Here is a 16,154-nt window from a genome sequence, read left to right on the forward strand (position 1 = left end):
GCAGGAAGCTCTCAGCTAAGGAGCAGGTAACAGGAAGAAGCCAGGCCTCAGGAATACCAGGTAGGCAGGATTTGGGCAGGGCTGTTCTGGGAAGCTGAAACAGAGTCTTTCCAACCTAAGCTAGAGAAGACTTTCATAGAGGATGGGTTATACAGCCGGCCTCTGATGGCTGGAGCTGAGTAGAACTAGATAGCACACATCTTGTTTATGCAAAGCATAAATACAGGCATCAGTAAGGGGTTCCAGAGCAGAGCACTCTGGGAGGGACAAGGGATGGGCTAGGAAGGCCACATGGGAAGTCTACATGAGAGGGGTGTGGTTAGCTAGAACCTTGAATCTTGTCTGGCTGGAAAGGCACACCGTGTGTGCGCACAGGAACTTGACTTTGGTTGGGAGATCTGTAGCCAAGCCCTGTTGCCATGTGGAAGGTGTTCTGAATGTAAGGAAAGTGTAAGAGAAAAGCAAAAGAGAATGCCAGACTTAATCTCTACAGACTGTTTATGGAGAGGTACAGTGAGGGGCAGCAGCCTTCCTGAAGGATGCAGGTTGAAGCACTGAGCCAGGTTCAAACTTATAAGGAGGATCCTAAGAAAAACAGACTGTACCAGGTGTAGTAGGTAAGAAACTTGTAGCTGTTTGTGTCCTTGTTCAGAATAGGCTTCTTCAGCCAGGATTATCTAAGGGAGAAAACCCCAGATGGCTCTGTACCTTCAAGGCCTTCTGAGCTCAGGGGAGTACATCAATCAGGGGAGGTGTTAGGCTTATCTGGGGCTGAATGCAGCTGATATTTCCTTATAGCCTCCTAGAAGTCTTAGCGATAGTTATTAACTCTTTAGTTCCCTCTGGTTTTTAGGGAAAGATATTAACCCTTCAGTGATCTGGCTGGAAATTACTTTCTTTTGTTTTTCGAAGTAAGGTTTCATTTTAGCTCGGGCTGACCTAGAATTCACTATGTAGTCTCAGGGTGACCTTGAACTTACGGTGATCCTCTTACCTCTGCCTCCTGAGTGCTGGGATTAAAGGTGTGCACCACCACACCTGGTGGAAATTACTTTAAAAAATAAAACCAGGGGCTGGAGAGATGGCTCAGCAGTTAAGGTACTTGCCTTCAAAGCCAAACACCCTGGGTTCAGTTCCCCAATACCCACATAAAGCCAGATGCACAAAGTGGCAATGTATCTGGAGTTTGTCTGCAGTGGCTAGAGGGCCTGGTGTACCCATATTCTTCCTCTCTTCTCTGTATCTCTCTGCTTACAAAATAGATAAAATATTAAAAAATAAAATAAAATCAGGAAGGACACTCTCTACAATGTCTCTTTTAGATTTAAGGTCAATAAAAATGTTTAGAAAAGGATAAAGCCCCCATAATGTGGAGTCAAATCTTCAAAGTAGTCTTTATTCCTGACTTGTTTGTTTGTTTTTTAGAGGTAGGATCTTACTGTAGCCTAGGCTGACCTAGAATTCACTATATATTCACTCATGGTGATCCTTCTACCTCTGCCTCCCAAGTGCTGGGATTAAAGGAATGCACCACCATGCCCGGCTTATTCCAGATTTTGAGCTGGCTAAAAAATTTATTTTAATACTTTTAATATGTTCCCTCTCCTGCATTCAGCACAAGCAAAAAATTAAAGCTTTTTTTTTTTTCAGATTTATTTACTTGAGAGAGAGGCAGACAGAAAGAGAGAATAGGCACCCCAGGGCCTCCAGCCATTGCAAACAAACTCCAGATGCATATACCACCTTGTGCATCTGTCTCTACATGGGGACTGGGGAACTGAACGTGGATCCCTTGGCTTTGCTGGCAAGCGCCTTAGCTGCTAAGCCATCTCTCAGGCCTTTTCTCAGATTTTAATATGTCAATATATACTTCCACACCAATATCAGTTTTTCTACAACTTTATCTGTGACTCAAGATCTACTGAGGTCACAAGGAGCTGCTTTGGGGTTTGTCACCAACCCCCAGGGAAGAGAAGCTGGGATGGCAAGAGTTTTGTGGCCAAAGCTAACATGTAACAGTTATAGAGTCATTTCTGCTTTTCTATTGAACTCACTGAAAACTTTTCTTTTGCCTTTTTAAAGAATATATCTATTTATTTATTTATGGGAGACAGAGGAGAGAAGAGGGGCATGCCAGGGCCTGTAGCTACTGCAAACTCCAGATGTGTATACAACACCATGTGCATCTGGCTTACGTGGGTACTGGAAAATTGAATCTGGGTCTTCAGGCTTCACAGACAAGCCCCTTAAGAGCTAAGCCATCTCTCCAGCCCCCCTTTCTCTCTCTCTCTCTCTCTTTCTCTCTGTCTCTCTGCATGAAGGTGTTCATGCACATGCATGCTCACTGACTCACTCAGCCTACATAGCCAGCTCGCCCTGGGATTACAGGTAGGCCACCATGCCCTCCCAGTATTTATGTGGATACTGGGGATCCGACTTCTGTCTCGTGCTTTATCCCCTGAACCATCTTCCCAGCCCAATGGGATAGCCTTTCTTTTTTGTGGGCTTTCTTTTTTTTGAGGTAGGGTCTCAGTCTAGCCCAGGCTGACCTAGAATTCACTATGGAGTCTCAGGGTGGCCTTGAACTCACGGCGATCCTCCTACCTCTGCCTCCCAAGTGCTGGGATTAAAGACGTGTGCCACCACGCCTGGCTGGGACAGCCTTTCTAATAAGCCAAATATCACAAGGTGGGACTGTGGGGCAAGGAAAGCACAAGCTAGTTGCAGAGTGCTAAAAGAATGGGCACACCAAGGGCCAAACCGTGACTGAGATTAGCACTTTCCACAGGAAACACAATCTGTGACCCAAAGCCCTGGCCCCTCCCTCGGGTGGAGAAAGGCCCTCATGAGTGATCACACTTTCAGATTCAGCAGCATTCCTTCATAATCTTCTTTTCCCTGAACCCCAGTGGCCGCCCTGTTACCAGAGGAAAGTTACTATCTACATAAAAAAGGGCCAGTCCAAGAGGTTGCTTCCTGGTGGAGCCTTGAATGCCTCCTCAACTTTGGGGTATGAGTCTGCAGAGTAGGGTTCAGATATCAGTGTGGACATTTCCTTACTAGCAAGCCTCAGTTTCCTCTTTTATACAATAAACAACACCTGTAAGATTGTTCTAATGATTAAAAAAGGTAACTCAGCTAGGCATGGAGGTGCACGCTTTTAATCCCGGGAGGTAGAGGTAGAAGGACTACCATGAATTCAAGGCCACCCTGAGACTACATAGTAAACTCCAGGTCAGCCTGGGCTAGAGTGAGACCCTACCTTGAAAAACCAAAAACAGAAAAAAAAAAAAGTGACTCATGCCAACTGTTTGAGCAGTGTTGATAAATGGTCTGCATATTATTATTATTATTATTATTATTATTATTATTATTATTTTGGGTTTTTGAGGTAGGGTTTCTCTCTGGTCCAGGCTGACCTGAATTAACTCTGTAGTCTCAGGGTGGCCTTGAACTCATGGCAATCCTCCTACCTCTGCCTCCCGAGTGCTGGGATTAAAGGTGTGCACCATCACGCCTGGCTTGGTCTGCATATTATTAATAGCACTCACAAAAGTGTGAGTGTGGCTTATTTTGGCAATGTATTATCATAAATCTATTGGTTTCTTTTTGATCATTCCTGGCTCTGTGAGACCACTATTTAGGTAAAGCATAAAATAAAGTTGCAAATACTAAAAAACTGTTGAGAAAATGCCTTGCAGATTGCTCAAGGGCAGTGACGGGATGCTTTTTAAAGGACAGTCTTTGTGACTCAGTCAGGAACGGGTCAGGAGGTTTGCACAGTTTCTGCTTCCTCAGGAAGGGTGGAGGAAGCAAAGGAGGGGGTGCAGCTCGCTTGAGGCAGCTACTCAAAGGCTGGCTGGTTCCAAGAAAGGAGCCAGGCACAGTGGCACATAGCTGTAATCCCAGTACTTGGGAGGCTGAGGCACTACTACCTCCATGAGTTTGAGGCCAGCTTAAGCTACATAGCAAGAAATTGTCTCAATAAACAAAACAAATAAAAACGTGGGTTTTTTTCCCCCAGAAATATGTTTCTGTAGAGGAAGCTCTCCTCTAGGAGGTTTTTGTTCAGGTCCTAGGTTCCGCAGGGGTAGTTCTGTTGTAGGAGTGGAAGTCCTCACCTCTCATTCCTAAATCGAATGACAGCAGCTTCTCTGGTAGCCTGGTCACATGACTACCAAATCACCCAGCCAATGACCAAAGCAGCGCTGGTCCTGAACAGGCCCAGCACTGTGTGCTGAAGCAAAGTTACAGAATTAAGAACCGGGATCAGATTTGACACAGCAGTGGAAGCCGGTGAGGCCCACACCATGCTTCTGACAACCTAGTTCCTCACATTTTGATTCCATGCACAGAAAGGAGGGTTTCTGCTCCTTGCCTCTGGTCTGAGGCTGGCTTTTGGCAAATGCCAACTCAGGGTACAATTTTCCATAGACAGTGTTGTCTGGCTTCCTGGTAGAGAGGGAATAGGGGCTGCATTAGAAGTACAGCTGAAAAACCAAACAATGTGCTTGCTTCAGCAGCACATATACTAAAAACCATAATACAACCCTTCAAAAGGCTGCATGGGGCTGGAGAGATGGCTCAGAGGCTAAGGTGTTTGCCTACAAAGCCTAGCGACCAGAATTTGATTCCCCAGTGCCCACATAAAGCCAGATGCACAGTGGTACATGTGTCTGGAGTTTGTTTGCAGCAGCCAGAAGCCCTGGTGGACCCATTCTCTATCTCTTCTCTGCCAGGCGTGGTGGCACACACCTTTAATCCCAGCACTTGGGAGGCAGTGGTAGGATCAATATGAGTTCAAGGCCAGCCTGAGACTACCTAGTGAATTCCAGGTCAGCCTGGGCTAGAGTGAGATCCTACCTTGAAAAAAAAAAAAGAAAGAAAGAAAAGAAAAAGGCTGCATGAAGCAATTAGGGATGATTATTCCTTACAAGGAAAGGAGCAGTTGTTAGAATAACCACATATATGTATGGAGGTACTATTATGATAGCAATTATGTACATACTATTATGACAGCAATAGTATAATGTGTATGTTTTTATGATGGAAATGGCACATATATGTATAGTATTATGACGATAGCATATGTGTGTACTATTGTGATAGCACTATCATGTTGCTATTATATTAACAGCATATATATATATGTATATGAGTTACGATAGTAACAGAATATGTATATGTGTGTACTTAGTAATAACATATACATGCATGTATATACTACTACGACAATAATAGCCTAAGTATGTAGAGTGCTGTGACAGTAATAGCATATATGTGCATGCACACACACACGTAATACTATTAAGCATAGCTAACATGTGCTGAGCACTGTGTGTCTAGCATTATGTTATGGGTCTTGCGTTCTTTTCCTCAGTCATAAAGTTCAATGTATTTACTCTCACATTCACTCCACAACTATCTATAATGCCAGGCAATGATTAAGGATACAGGTGACTAAGAAATAGCCCCTCCTCTTACAGGTTAGTGAGTGGAGACTGACAAGGACACTGGTAATCACAATATTAAGTGACAGGCCTTCTCAGTGATGTTTGAAAAAGTCTCGAGGACCAGACTGAGTCCAGGTGGTAAAGTCCCAGGAGGAGGCTGACAAAAGGAGGAGGTGATACTGCAGCCCTTTGCCTCAGAGAATAAACAGGAGTTTTCCAGACAAAGAGGAGATAGAGCGTCTGGTGTAGGTACTAAGGAGCTGGTAGAAGTGTGACCAACAGGAGAGAGCCTGGGCATCATGCAAGGCCTTGCCTATGTAGGTGAGTTTTCATTTTAGAAAGCCCACTCAAGCTGCAGAGAGGGGCCACGGGTGGACACAGGCCTCAACATGGGGACACTGAGGAGGAGGCTGCTGTGATTTTCTAGCTGAGAGAGAAAGTCTGATTCAGGAAATGGCAATAAGAGTACCTGAAACTGACTGTGGGTTAGAGTCAAGAATGGCCAAGATGGTGCCTGACTGGATCAGCCTGTGGAAAACGAGGAAGGGTGGAGTGTGGCTTGCTGCTGCTGGAGCAAGTGGGCATACAGAGCCTATCTCCCAAGGGAAGGGGACTCTCCTGGGAAGATCTCAATGTGGGATATGTGAGTACAGAGGTCCAAGAGGCACCTGGCCACAGCCCTACCTTTGCTATCACATCTTTCTGTCAGCTTAGGATGCAGCACTTGAGACACTCTGTGACAATTTAGACAATCAGAACCTGATTGTTCAATCCCATTCTGAACCTATCAATTATGTTTCTGGCTATAAAGCAGGGTTTGATCTCCTCTTAAGACTCCTTCAATGTTGGGATATTCTAAAATTTGAGAGCAAAAAATTTGTACTTGTTAGCCGGGAGTGGTGGACTGCCTTTAATCCCAGCACTCGGGAAGCACAGGCAGGAGGATCGCCATGAGTTCGATTCCACCCTGAGACTACATAGTGAATTCCAGGTCAGCCTGAGCCAGAGTGAGACCCTCCCTCAAAAAAAAAAAAAAAAAATTACTTGTGGCAGAGTATGGTGACACACTCCAGGAATCCCAGCACTGGGGAGGCTGAGGCAGGATTGAGAGTGAACATAGTTGTGCTACATAGCAAAAACCTGCTGTTCAAAAAGGCAGGTGTGGGGCATAAAAGCTTAGTGGTAGAGCCCTTGTCTAGCATGCTCAAGGCCCTGGGTTAAGTTCTCAGCATCACAAAATTATATATATATATACTTTTTAATTTTTATTTTAATTTTAATTTTTTTTAAGGAAAGGATTTGGGAGATGGCTCAGTGGATAAAGTACTTGGTGGCCGGCATGAGTACCTAAGTTTGGATCCTCAGAACACATGCGCAACAGAACACTGTAGCTTAAGTGTCTGTAATACCAGCATGCCTAGAGGTGGAGACAGGAGAACCTCTCAGAAGTTCACAAGCCAGGTAGCCTGACAATTGCAGCAGTGATCAAGAAAAAATGCTGCCTTGGGGAAGTGCTGACATAACACTGCTCTTACTGTTAGCCTGATAACTGCCCCTAGACTGATGGTGACAAACAGTAATCAATCAAAACCTATCAAAACAGAAATCCAGAGGCTACAGAGAGCTCAGAACTAAATTAAACCACCAACCAGCAGGCTTGCTATGGGTCAGGGAACATTGCAGAGGATGGGGCAGAAAGACTGTAAGAGCCACAGAGTAGGTAGGAATATCCTAAGGCACGGTCCCCTGCTACTCCACAGGGACTGACTGGGACCTTCATAACCCCACAGTGAATACCATAACTCCAGAGGGGAGGGTCTCCAGGGTAACAGGAGCTGGAGCTAGGGGATAAAATAGCCTACATCAAAATAAAAGGTGGGGGGCTGGAGAGATGGCTTAGTGAATAAGACATCTTCCTGTGAAGCCTAAGGCCTCAGGTTTAACTCCCCAGAGCCCATGTAAGCCAGATGCACATGGTGGCATTTGCACCTGGAGTTCATTAATAGTGGCTGGAGGTCCTGGAGTACCCATTCTCTCCCCCTACCCTCTCTATCTGACTCTCTCAAATAAATAAATGAATAAAAATAAAAGAGAGGAGGACTTGAGAGATGGCTTAGCAGTTAAGGTGCTTGCCTGTAAAGCCAGAGGACCCAGGTTTGATTCTCCAGGACCCACATAAGCTGGATGCACAAGGTGGTACATGCATCTGGAGTTCATTTGCAGTGGCTGAAGGCCCTGGCGTGACTATTCTCTCTCTCTCTCTGCCTCTATCTTTCTATCTCTCTCTTTCTCTCAAATAAATAATGTAAATAAAAAGTGTTAAAAAATAAAATAAAAGAGAGGCTGACTGAGAGTGGGGGAAGGATGTTGGAGAGTGGAGATGCAAAGAAAGTGGGGGAGGGAGAGAATTACCATGGTTTATTGTCTATAATTATGGAAGTTGTCAATAAAAAGAGAATATTCCATTATAATTAATATAAACTAAAAAATTATATATAAAAAGATGCTTCCTCAAAGTTAAAGATGAGAACCAATACCCGAAGTTGTCCTCTGACCTACACACCCCCCCCACACACAGTGACATACATGCACACCTACACTCACACACATGAACAAATACAAACACATCATACACACCAAAAACACATAAATGACATGTCACTTATAAGCCATGTAGGGCAAGGGACTCTGTCTTTTGAAAATACTTAAAGTCAATGATGTACCCAACTTACAGTACAAATGTATTTGTGTAAGAACACTGCATTTTCTCATTGACCCTCCTCACACTGACTCTGACCAAGTTTCATTTTTTGAGACTTCCCAGGGACATCACAATGCTGTACTGGGTTCTGACAATGTGCAGGTGCTGTTCTAACCATCTGATGGATGCAGCTAAGCTTCAACAGAGCCCTAAGAGATAGGTTACTGACTTTGTGTTATAGAGAAGGAACCTGAAACTCAGTCAGGCTCCACAACCTGCCCCAAATCACCTTGAACCCAGGCAGCCTGGCCTCAGAGCCCAAATTACTACTCTAACTAATTCTAACCTCCATCCCTGGCTCTCTGCCTCCTTAGCAGAGAGCCTCCCCGGCCCCCCCCCATCCCACTCCCAGAAGCAGGGGGAAGGCCTGGCCACCAAATGCCTGGGTGTGCAGCTAGAGGCCAGTCCATCAGTACCTAGCTCCAGGTGCAGGGCAGGCCCATTCCCAGACAGGGCAGCAGGAGGTGCAGGTGGGCTGTTGTGGAATTCCCAGCGCTTCATCTGCAGCTGCTGCAGCCAGTACAGCATCACTTGCTTGGTGGCAGCCTGAGAAGCACAAGGATTAGTTAAGGCCCCAGGCCTGCAATGTGACACTTAGTGTGGCTTTCAGACAGTCACAGGTGGTTTAGGAACTTTCTCCCACCCAGAAAAAAAAAAAAAATACCGTTGCCTTGGGTTGGTACCCACCCACCTCCAAAATGCTACATGCTTCTTGGCCACAGAAGAGAATTAGGCTCCTTACTCTCTGGGCCTCAGTTTCCTAAATTGTACTATGGTAACAATACCACATGTACTAGTCAGCTTCTTTTTGCTTGGGACAAAACACCTGACAAAAATAAGTTTAGGGGAGGAAGAGTTTATTTCAGTTTACAGTTCCAGGTTAGTCTGCTGTGGTAGGGAAAACATGGCAGAAGAAGGAAGCCAGCTCACACTGTCATATCAGTAGGGACTACATAGAGAGTGATGAATGCTGAAGGCTCTGCTCGCTTTTTCCTTTTTACATAGTTCAGGACCCCAGCCCGTGGGACAGTGCTGCCCAGTTAGGTGGATCCTCCCCCCTCAATTTATCTAGCCTAGGAAATCCCTCATAGACAAGACCAGAGATTTGTTTCCATGGTGATTCTAAATCCTGACAAGCTGACAACCAGAGATTAACCATCATACCACTCAGTTCATAGATGACTATGAGGAAATGAGATGAGGAAAATAAAGTGTCCAGCACAGCGCCTGACCCAAGTGCTCAAAATTGCTCACTGGCCAGGTATGGTGGTGCACGCTTTTAATCCCAGCACTTGGGAGGCAGAGGTAGGAGGATTGCTGTGAGTTCAAGGCCACCCTGAGACTCCACAGTGAATTCCAGGTCAGCCTGGGCTAGAGTGAGACCCTATCTTGAAAACAAAAAAAATTGCCCCCTCGACAGAGATAGAGGTGCTGCATGAGAGGAAAGCGCTTTGCAGTTGTGACTTAGAGGGGCTCTGTTATCACACCCTCTCTCATAGTGACGTCTTCAAGTCTTAGCTGTCTTTTTGTGAAATGTGGGTGATCCATCTTGCTGTGGTGTACAATAAAATCACGGATATGAATGAGGCCGGAGAGCTACAACAAGCACACTATGACAACATGATGGCAAACAAGTTAACAGCTGGTGATGATCATTACTTTCCTAGCACTGGGTGGCTCAAATGCCCACTTTCACATCCACTAGCTTGCTAGGTCCTCCAGGAGAAAGATAAAGCAGGAATGACCATCTACATGAGGCTCTGAAGTGGCCCAGGTCATCAGGTAGCAGTGCTGGTCCCTGAAGCCAAGTCACCCACTTCTAGACCACACCTTTATTATAAATGGGTATGTAGTTCACATAAAGATAAGATGAGATAATGTGGGCACAGAGGATGGGCAGTTTGCCGGGAACAGATGGCCAAGCCTCACAGACATGCCCATAATCAAGGCTACATGAAAATGGCAGCAGGCAACCAGGGCAAGCCCCCCCTCCCAAGAGGTCACAGGTCACCTAGGTGGAGCCATAGAGTGTTTCTATGAGAATTCCTTGACCTCTCATGCAGGTATCAATATGATTGATTAATACAAAGAAGAAAGTCTTCTCTTTCCATACTCTGTCCTTAAACCTTCTCAGTACTTCACCCACACCTTAATGCTAACAGGCTCCAGTCAAACTCAAATCATTCCATGTTATTCCATTTAATATGTACATACTAAGCAGCAACTCTATGTCAGAGGCTGTGCTAGGCTCTGGAGATGCTGTGGCAAAGTAATAGGTATAGATAGTCCCAATTTACACTGAAGTTCATGAAGTGGCCCTTAGATCTCCTGGCCAAAAAGTCACTGTGGGGAGCTTAGACCTGCATGTCTTCCTACGTGTTCTTCTTAGGGGCTCCCTTCTGTCAGCACGAGCCCAACCAGGCAGACAGCCAGCTAACTTGAGTCATCACTTCCACCTCCTTCACACTATACTTGCCTAACATCTGTGTCCACTGCCACCTGGCTCTTCCCCAGGGCCAAAGCTCTAGCTCAGACATCATTCCTTCCAGGCCATCTCCTAATATGTTCCCTGATTACCAGCCTCCTCTCCCCTCAAGCTTTCCAAACATTCTAATCTCACTGCACTTCTCTTGGCTTAATACCCTTAAACAGCTTCCACAGCCTAGAGAACAAAATCCAAGCTCCCGAGCCTAACTCACCAGTGTCTCCACACTTCAACTCCACTTTTTGTTCCCCTATATGTAGTATCCCAGGCTCCAGGGCAAGTCTACTGTACTGTGTTTCCCCATCTTTGCTCAAGGGGTTCTCTTGGCACCCTTCTCCCTGTCCTCTGCACGTTGGCTTTTCTTTCATGCTTCAGTGTGAAATGCCTTTCTGGAAAGACCCTCCCATTCAAAGGCGCCGACTCCTCTTGTCACCATACTTTTCTTGCACAAACTTCTCCTAGTGTCTCCATAGGACGTTTAATTGTGCCTGCTAGGTTCCCCATCATTCTTTCCCAACACACTTTAAGCTGTTTGAGCATGGAGGGTAGAGGGGAACAGGGCTGACTTGTTCCACATCCCAGGGCCTAGCACAGAGCCAGGCACATGTGTGGATTAACAGGATAGGGAAAACCAGATGTTGAGAGACCCTATGCACAGCATCCAACCTGTGGAAGATGACATATGACCTGAGCCCACATAACTTCTCTCTCTCTTGTTTTTCTTCTTCTTTTTTGAAGCAAGCCTGACAGACTGCCTTTTTTAATATGCAAGAGTGAGTGAGAAAGAATTGGCAGGCCAGGGCCTCCAGCTACTGCAACAGAATTCCGGTGTGTCCCCTTGTGCACATGTGCACATGTGCGACCTTGCATACTTGCATCACTGTGCATCTGCGTGAGACCTGGAGAGTCAAACATGAGTCCTTAGGCTTCTCAGGCAAGCACCTTAATCACTAAACGATCTCTCCAGCCTTCTCTCTCTCTGTGATAGATAGATAGATAGATAGATAGATAGATAGATAGATAGATAGATGGGGGGGGGGGGAGAAAGAGGCAGAGAGACAGAAGGGGCATGCCAGGGCCTCCAGCCACTGCAAACAAACTCCAGATGCATGTGCCACCATGTGCATCTGGCTTACGTGCATTTTGGAGAATAGAACCTGGGTCCTTAGGCTTCGTAAGCAAATGCTTAACTGCTAAGCCATCTCTCCAGCCCCCAAGTGACTTCCACAATGTCTTTCCTGGTATGAAAATTCTCATTTCAATTATTTAACTGGCCTGGTTACCAGGCAAGCCCCACCTGTAAAGGAGAACTGAACCTGCTGGCACCTTGATACCTAGTTAGCTGGGGGTTGGGAGTGGGGTGAGAAGATGGAGATAAGGAAAAGGGGGCTTCCTACTTGTACTCTCTTCTATGATGCCCTTGGCCCACATCTCTCCAACTAGGTGACAGGCCACTTCTTGATATGACAGTTCTGACTTGGGTTCTGTTACCAAGTGAATACATATGTGTTCATTCAACAAACATTTATTAAGAACCCACTAGTTTAGACATGTCCAGATGAATAATGTAGGCTGATCGGTAAACCTATGTGTTTATCTTCCCAATCCCTGCCGAGGTCAGCATTCACTCTCCCCTTGGGCAAAACACCAAGACGTGAATCAGAACCCCAGCCCTGAGGACTGCAACCGCAGTATCTTAAGTAGTTCATTCCCAAGGAAGGAAGGAAGTTAAGGAAACTTCATAGTCAAGGCACCCAAAGTCAAGTTTTGATACACCCTTGCGAATATTCCAATTATTGGACCACACCGTGTAAATGCCTGACCTGGGGCCATTCAGTTCATCTATGATTCAGTTTCTTAACCCATAAAACCAGTCTCATCCTCGCTTGCGGACGGCAATGAGGAAATTAGTGTGAAAGTTCTTTGAAAAGCCCAAAGCTCGGGGCACAGGGTGGTGGCGATAGAGTCATTTACAGTGATACCCCCCACCCCCGCTAGGAACTCGCCCAAGCTTGGGGCGATGCATGGTGAAGGGGAAAGCATTCCATTTACCTTCAGGAGAATGACCCGGCCGGGAGTCTTGATCTCGAAGGTGCCCTCCTCGTCGGCGTCAGCCTTGCAGTCAAAGACGGCACTGGCGAGGTCGATGCTGTCCAGGGGGTTAGCATCCTGCGCGGTCCGCGAGTAATACAAGTGGCACTTCCTCTCGTCGTAGAAGAACCAGCGGCTTTTCCAGCCGCGGATGGGCCCCTTGCCGCCGAACTTGCTTAAATAGCCACACAGTTTCTTGGGGACCGCTTCCAGGGGTCGGGCACAACCACCTTCCGACTCGTCGGGAGGCCCCACGTCGGGCTCCCCGGCCGCACCGGGAGGGTCTACGGATTCGCAGGGAGAAGAGGTGGACTCGGGGGCGTCCTGGCCGGCGCCCTCCATCGCTGAGGGCTGGCGGGCGGGCGGCCGCGGAGGGACGAGAGCGCCGCAGGCCCACAGCACCCAAATCCGCGAGCTTCAGCAAGGTACCTGGGAATAAGGTCACCTGAGCGGGGGCGGAGCGAGCTCGGACCCGAAGACCGCCGAAGAGAGCGCGCCTCACTGACCGCCAAATCTGGTCGGGGTGACAGATCCCGCCCCTCCCGCGTTAGGCCCGCCCCTCCGGCGCCAGGCCCCGCCCAGACACGCCCACTTCCGGATCCCTCCCGCCAGGCCCCGCCCGGACACGCCCACTTCCGGATCCCTCCCGCCAGGCCCCGCCCGGACACGCCCACTTCCGGATCCCTCCTCCGCGCGCCAGTCCGCCATGTTTGCTGAGCCCTGCTATAGTTTGTGAGGTGTTCCTTCCTTTGAACGGGCGCGGGAGCTAGGTTAACGTTGGGAAAGAGATGCAGGAAAAGACTCCGGTTCCCGGCCACACTGCGGCGGTATGCTGCATCGAGGACGCACTTGGCGTCTTCCCCCGCCTGTACCTTAGTGGTGCCGCGCCGGCCACCGTCATAGGGCGCATCTCGCAGCCATTGGTGGAGAGGAACGCCGCGGCTGGGAGCCCCACTTCCGGTCTTCCCTGGACCGGTACCATCGTCCGGCCGATGGCACGGCGGCCTCCTCCTGTGCGGGCTCCCGTCGCTTCGCGCTGCTGGCACCCACTGGCCCGCGTGGGGCGTGGCTGGGCCCAGCGCCTTCCATGCGTAAGGGACCTCACGTCTGACCCGCTCGCTCAGCCTCCTGCCTGGCTTCCTCCTCCCCCTCGGTCCCAAGGCCCATTTCTACCCGAGGATTGTGCACTTCTTTCTCCTTCCCCGCTCTCTCGCGGGTCTGGAACCTTTCCTGATACTTTAGGAATCTCTATCCTTTGCCCACCACCACCCCCCAAAAAACAACCTCCGTGCCTGGTTCCCTGAATAAAGTGTTGTGGGGCCTTGGCAGCTGCCCCGAACCCAAGGCAATGCTGCAAGGGGGAAACTTGGTTTTGTCACTGGTTAGAATCTGATCACACCAACCCGTGGCTCCTTTCACTCCAGGGTACTTGAGGATGAGTGGAGGCGCCTTCGCTTGCAGAGGCTGCTGAGAGTTGAAGTCTTTTCCATATGAAGGTTGAGAGCAGGAAGCATTGCTTCTAAATGCCTAAGATATGATTTTCTTGTCCTAAATAAACATTGGCCAATGGGGAGGGATGGACACATTAGGGCTTCTTGCCGCTGCAAACCAATTCCAGATGTATGTGCCACTTCATGTAGCTGACTTTATGTCAGGCTTTGCAAACTACTGCTTTTAACTGCTGAGCCATCGCCCCAATCATGATAATTTTTTTTATAATTTTTAAATTTATCTCTTTGCAAGCAGACATGCAGAGAGAGGGAGAGAGAGAATGGGCACACCAGGGCCTCCCCTGACAACCCAATTCCAGATACATGTGCCACTTTGTGCGTCTGGCTTTATGTGGGTACTGGGGAATTGAACCCAGGTTGTTAGACTTTGCAGGCAAGTGCTTTAGCCACCAAGCCATCTTTCCAGCCCCCATGATCATTTTTTTTTTAATTAAAAATAGAGCTGGAGAGAAGGCTTAGCAGTTAGGGCACTTGCCTGTGAAGCCTAAGGACCCATGTTATACTCTCCAGATCCCACCTTAGCCAAATGCAAAAAGGTGAGGTTGTGCATGCCCAATAGGTGGCACAAGGCTCTGGAGTTCGATTGCAGTGGCTGAGGCCCTGGGCAAATTCTCTCTCTCTGAAATAAAAAGTAGAAAATTTTTAATTTTTACAAGCTAAAAATAATATAAAAATAATAAGTACTCAACCGTGAAAAGTAAGAGGAGGGAGTTTATGAGGGTGAAAGTGAAAAAAGGGACCTGTAAAGCAGACATCCACTTAGTACATCAAGAGTATGTGTTTACGTACAGCATGTAGAGCTGCTCGTGATATGTAAAAAGTAAGATTTATTTTTGTACCCCTAGAAGCAGTTTTCATCCCATTCGGGTTAACATTGCTCCCATTGAGAATGAATGGTATTGTAGCTTCAAATCAGTGGGTTATATGATGAAGTATTTAGTAAATTTTTCTAGGGGTCTTTTAGCTTGTCCTAGTAAAAACTCCTGTTTGCAGAACACTCTGTGATTCTGCTGACACCATGTTTTGGGAATAAGGACATCTGTTCTTATTCCAACATGCTGGGAACAGAGTTTGTGATATCTATTCTGTTGTTAGGGAGGTATGATATGTATCTATATTTTCAAGCTAGCCAAAATGTCTCTTGTTCCTTAGATAGGGAGCTGTTGTCTACTTTGTTTTATTTAAGCCATTATCTACATAAACTACATGTTGCAGTAAGGTTCGCATTGCTAGTAGAAATCATCCAACCAAGAACAGCTTGTGGGAAAAAGAGGTTTATTTTGGCTTACAGGCTCTAGGGGAAGCTCCATGATGGCAGGGGGAAACAATGGCATGAGCAGAGGGTGGACATCACTCCCTGGCCAACGTAAGGTGGACAATACTGACAGGGGAGTGTGCCAAACACTGGCATGGGGAAGCTGGCTGTAACACCCATAAGCCCACCCTCAGCAATACACTGCCTCCAGGAGACATTCCCAAATCTTCATCAGCTGGGAACCTAGCATTCAGAACACCTAAGTTTATGGGGGACACCTGAATCAAACCACCACACTACATGAACCTTGTACACAGAGCTGCCTCAGGGCACCTATAAAAAAAAAAAAAAAAAAAAAAAAAGATTGCCTAGAGTCCACTGGTTCGTCACAGCTCAATTCCTCTGCACTGGTCATTCAAGACCTAAAAGCAGGTTCAATTGGTGCCAGTAAGTGATGACGCCAGTAAGGTGGTGCTCAATGTGAGGCACCCAACCTAGGAAGAGTAGACTGGCGAAGAATGATGGAGAGGTATGTGGTTCTGGCAAAGTGTGCAAGGAATCCACTCCAGGACACCAGAGTAACCATGGGTCAATCCCA

The 16,154-nt window shown here is 47.3% G+C and overlaps 1 protein-coding gene across 1 annotated transcript in view; it reads right to left on the bottom strand.

The window, feature by feature from the left end:
- Tbc1d2 (TBC1 domain family member 2) overlaps positions 1-13,822 on the bottom strand; it is a 57,621-nt gene extending 43,799 nt beyond the window's left edge. Inside the window, exons 1-3 of the mRNA XM_004656953.2 lie at positions 13,663-13,822; positions 12,752-13,219; positions 8,631-8,760 (exon numbers count right to left, since the gene is read on the bottom strand). Coding sequence (XP_004657010.2) covers positions 8,631-8,760; positions 12,752-13,132 — 511 coding nt within the window. The 5' untranslated portion in view covers positions 13,133-13,219; positions 13,663-13,822. The remainder of the gene's footprint in view (positions 1-8,630; positions 8,761-12,751; positions 13,220-13,662) is intronic.
- Between the last annotated feature and the right edge of the window lie 2,332 nt (positions 13,823-16,154).

The sequence above is a fragment of the Jaculus jaculus genome, chromosome 1, assembly GCF_020740685.1.
Source record: "Jaculus jaculus isolate mJacJac1 chromosome 1, mJacJac1.mat.Y.cur, whole genome shotgun sequence".
In the NCBI taxonomy this organism is placed as follows: Eukaryota; Metazoa; Chordata; class Mammalia; order Rodentia; family Dipodidae; genus Jaculus; species Jaculus jaculus.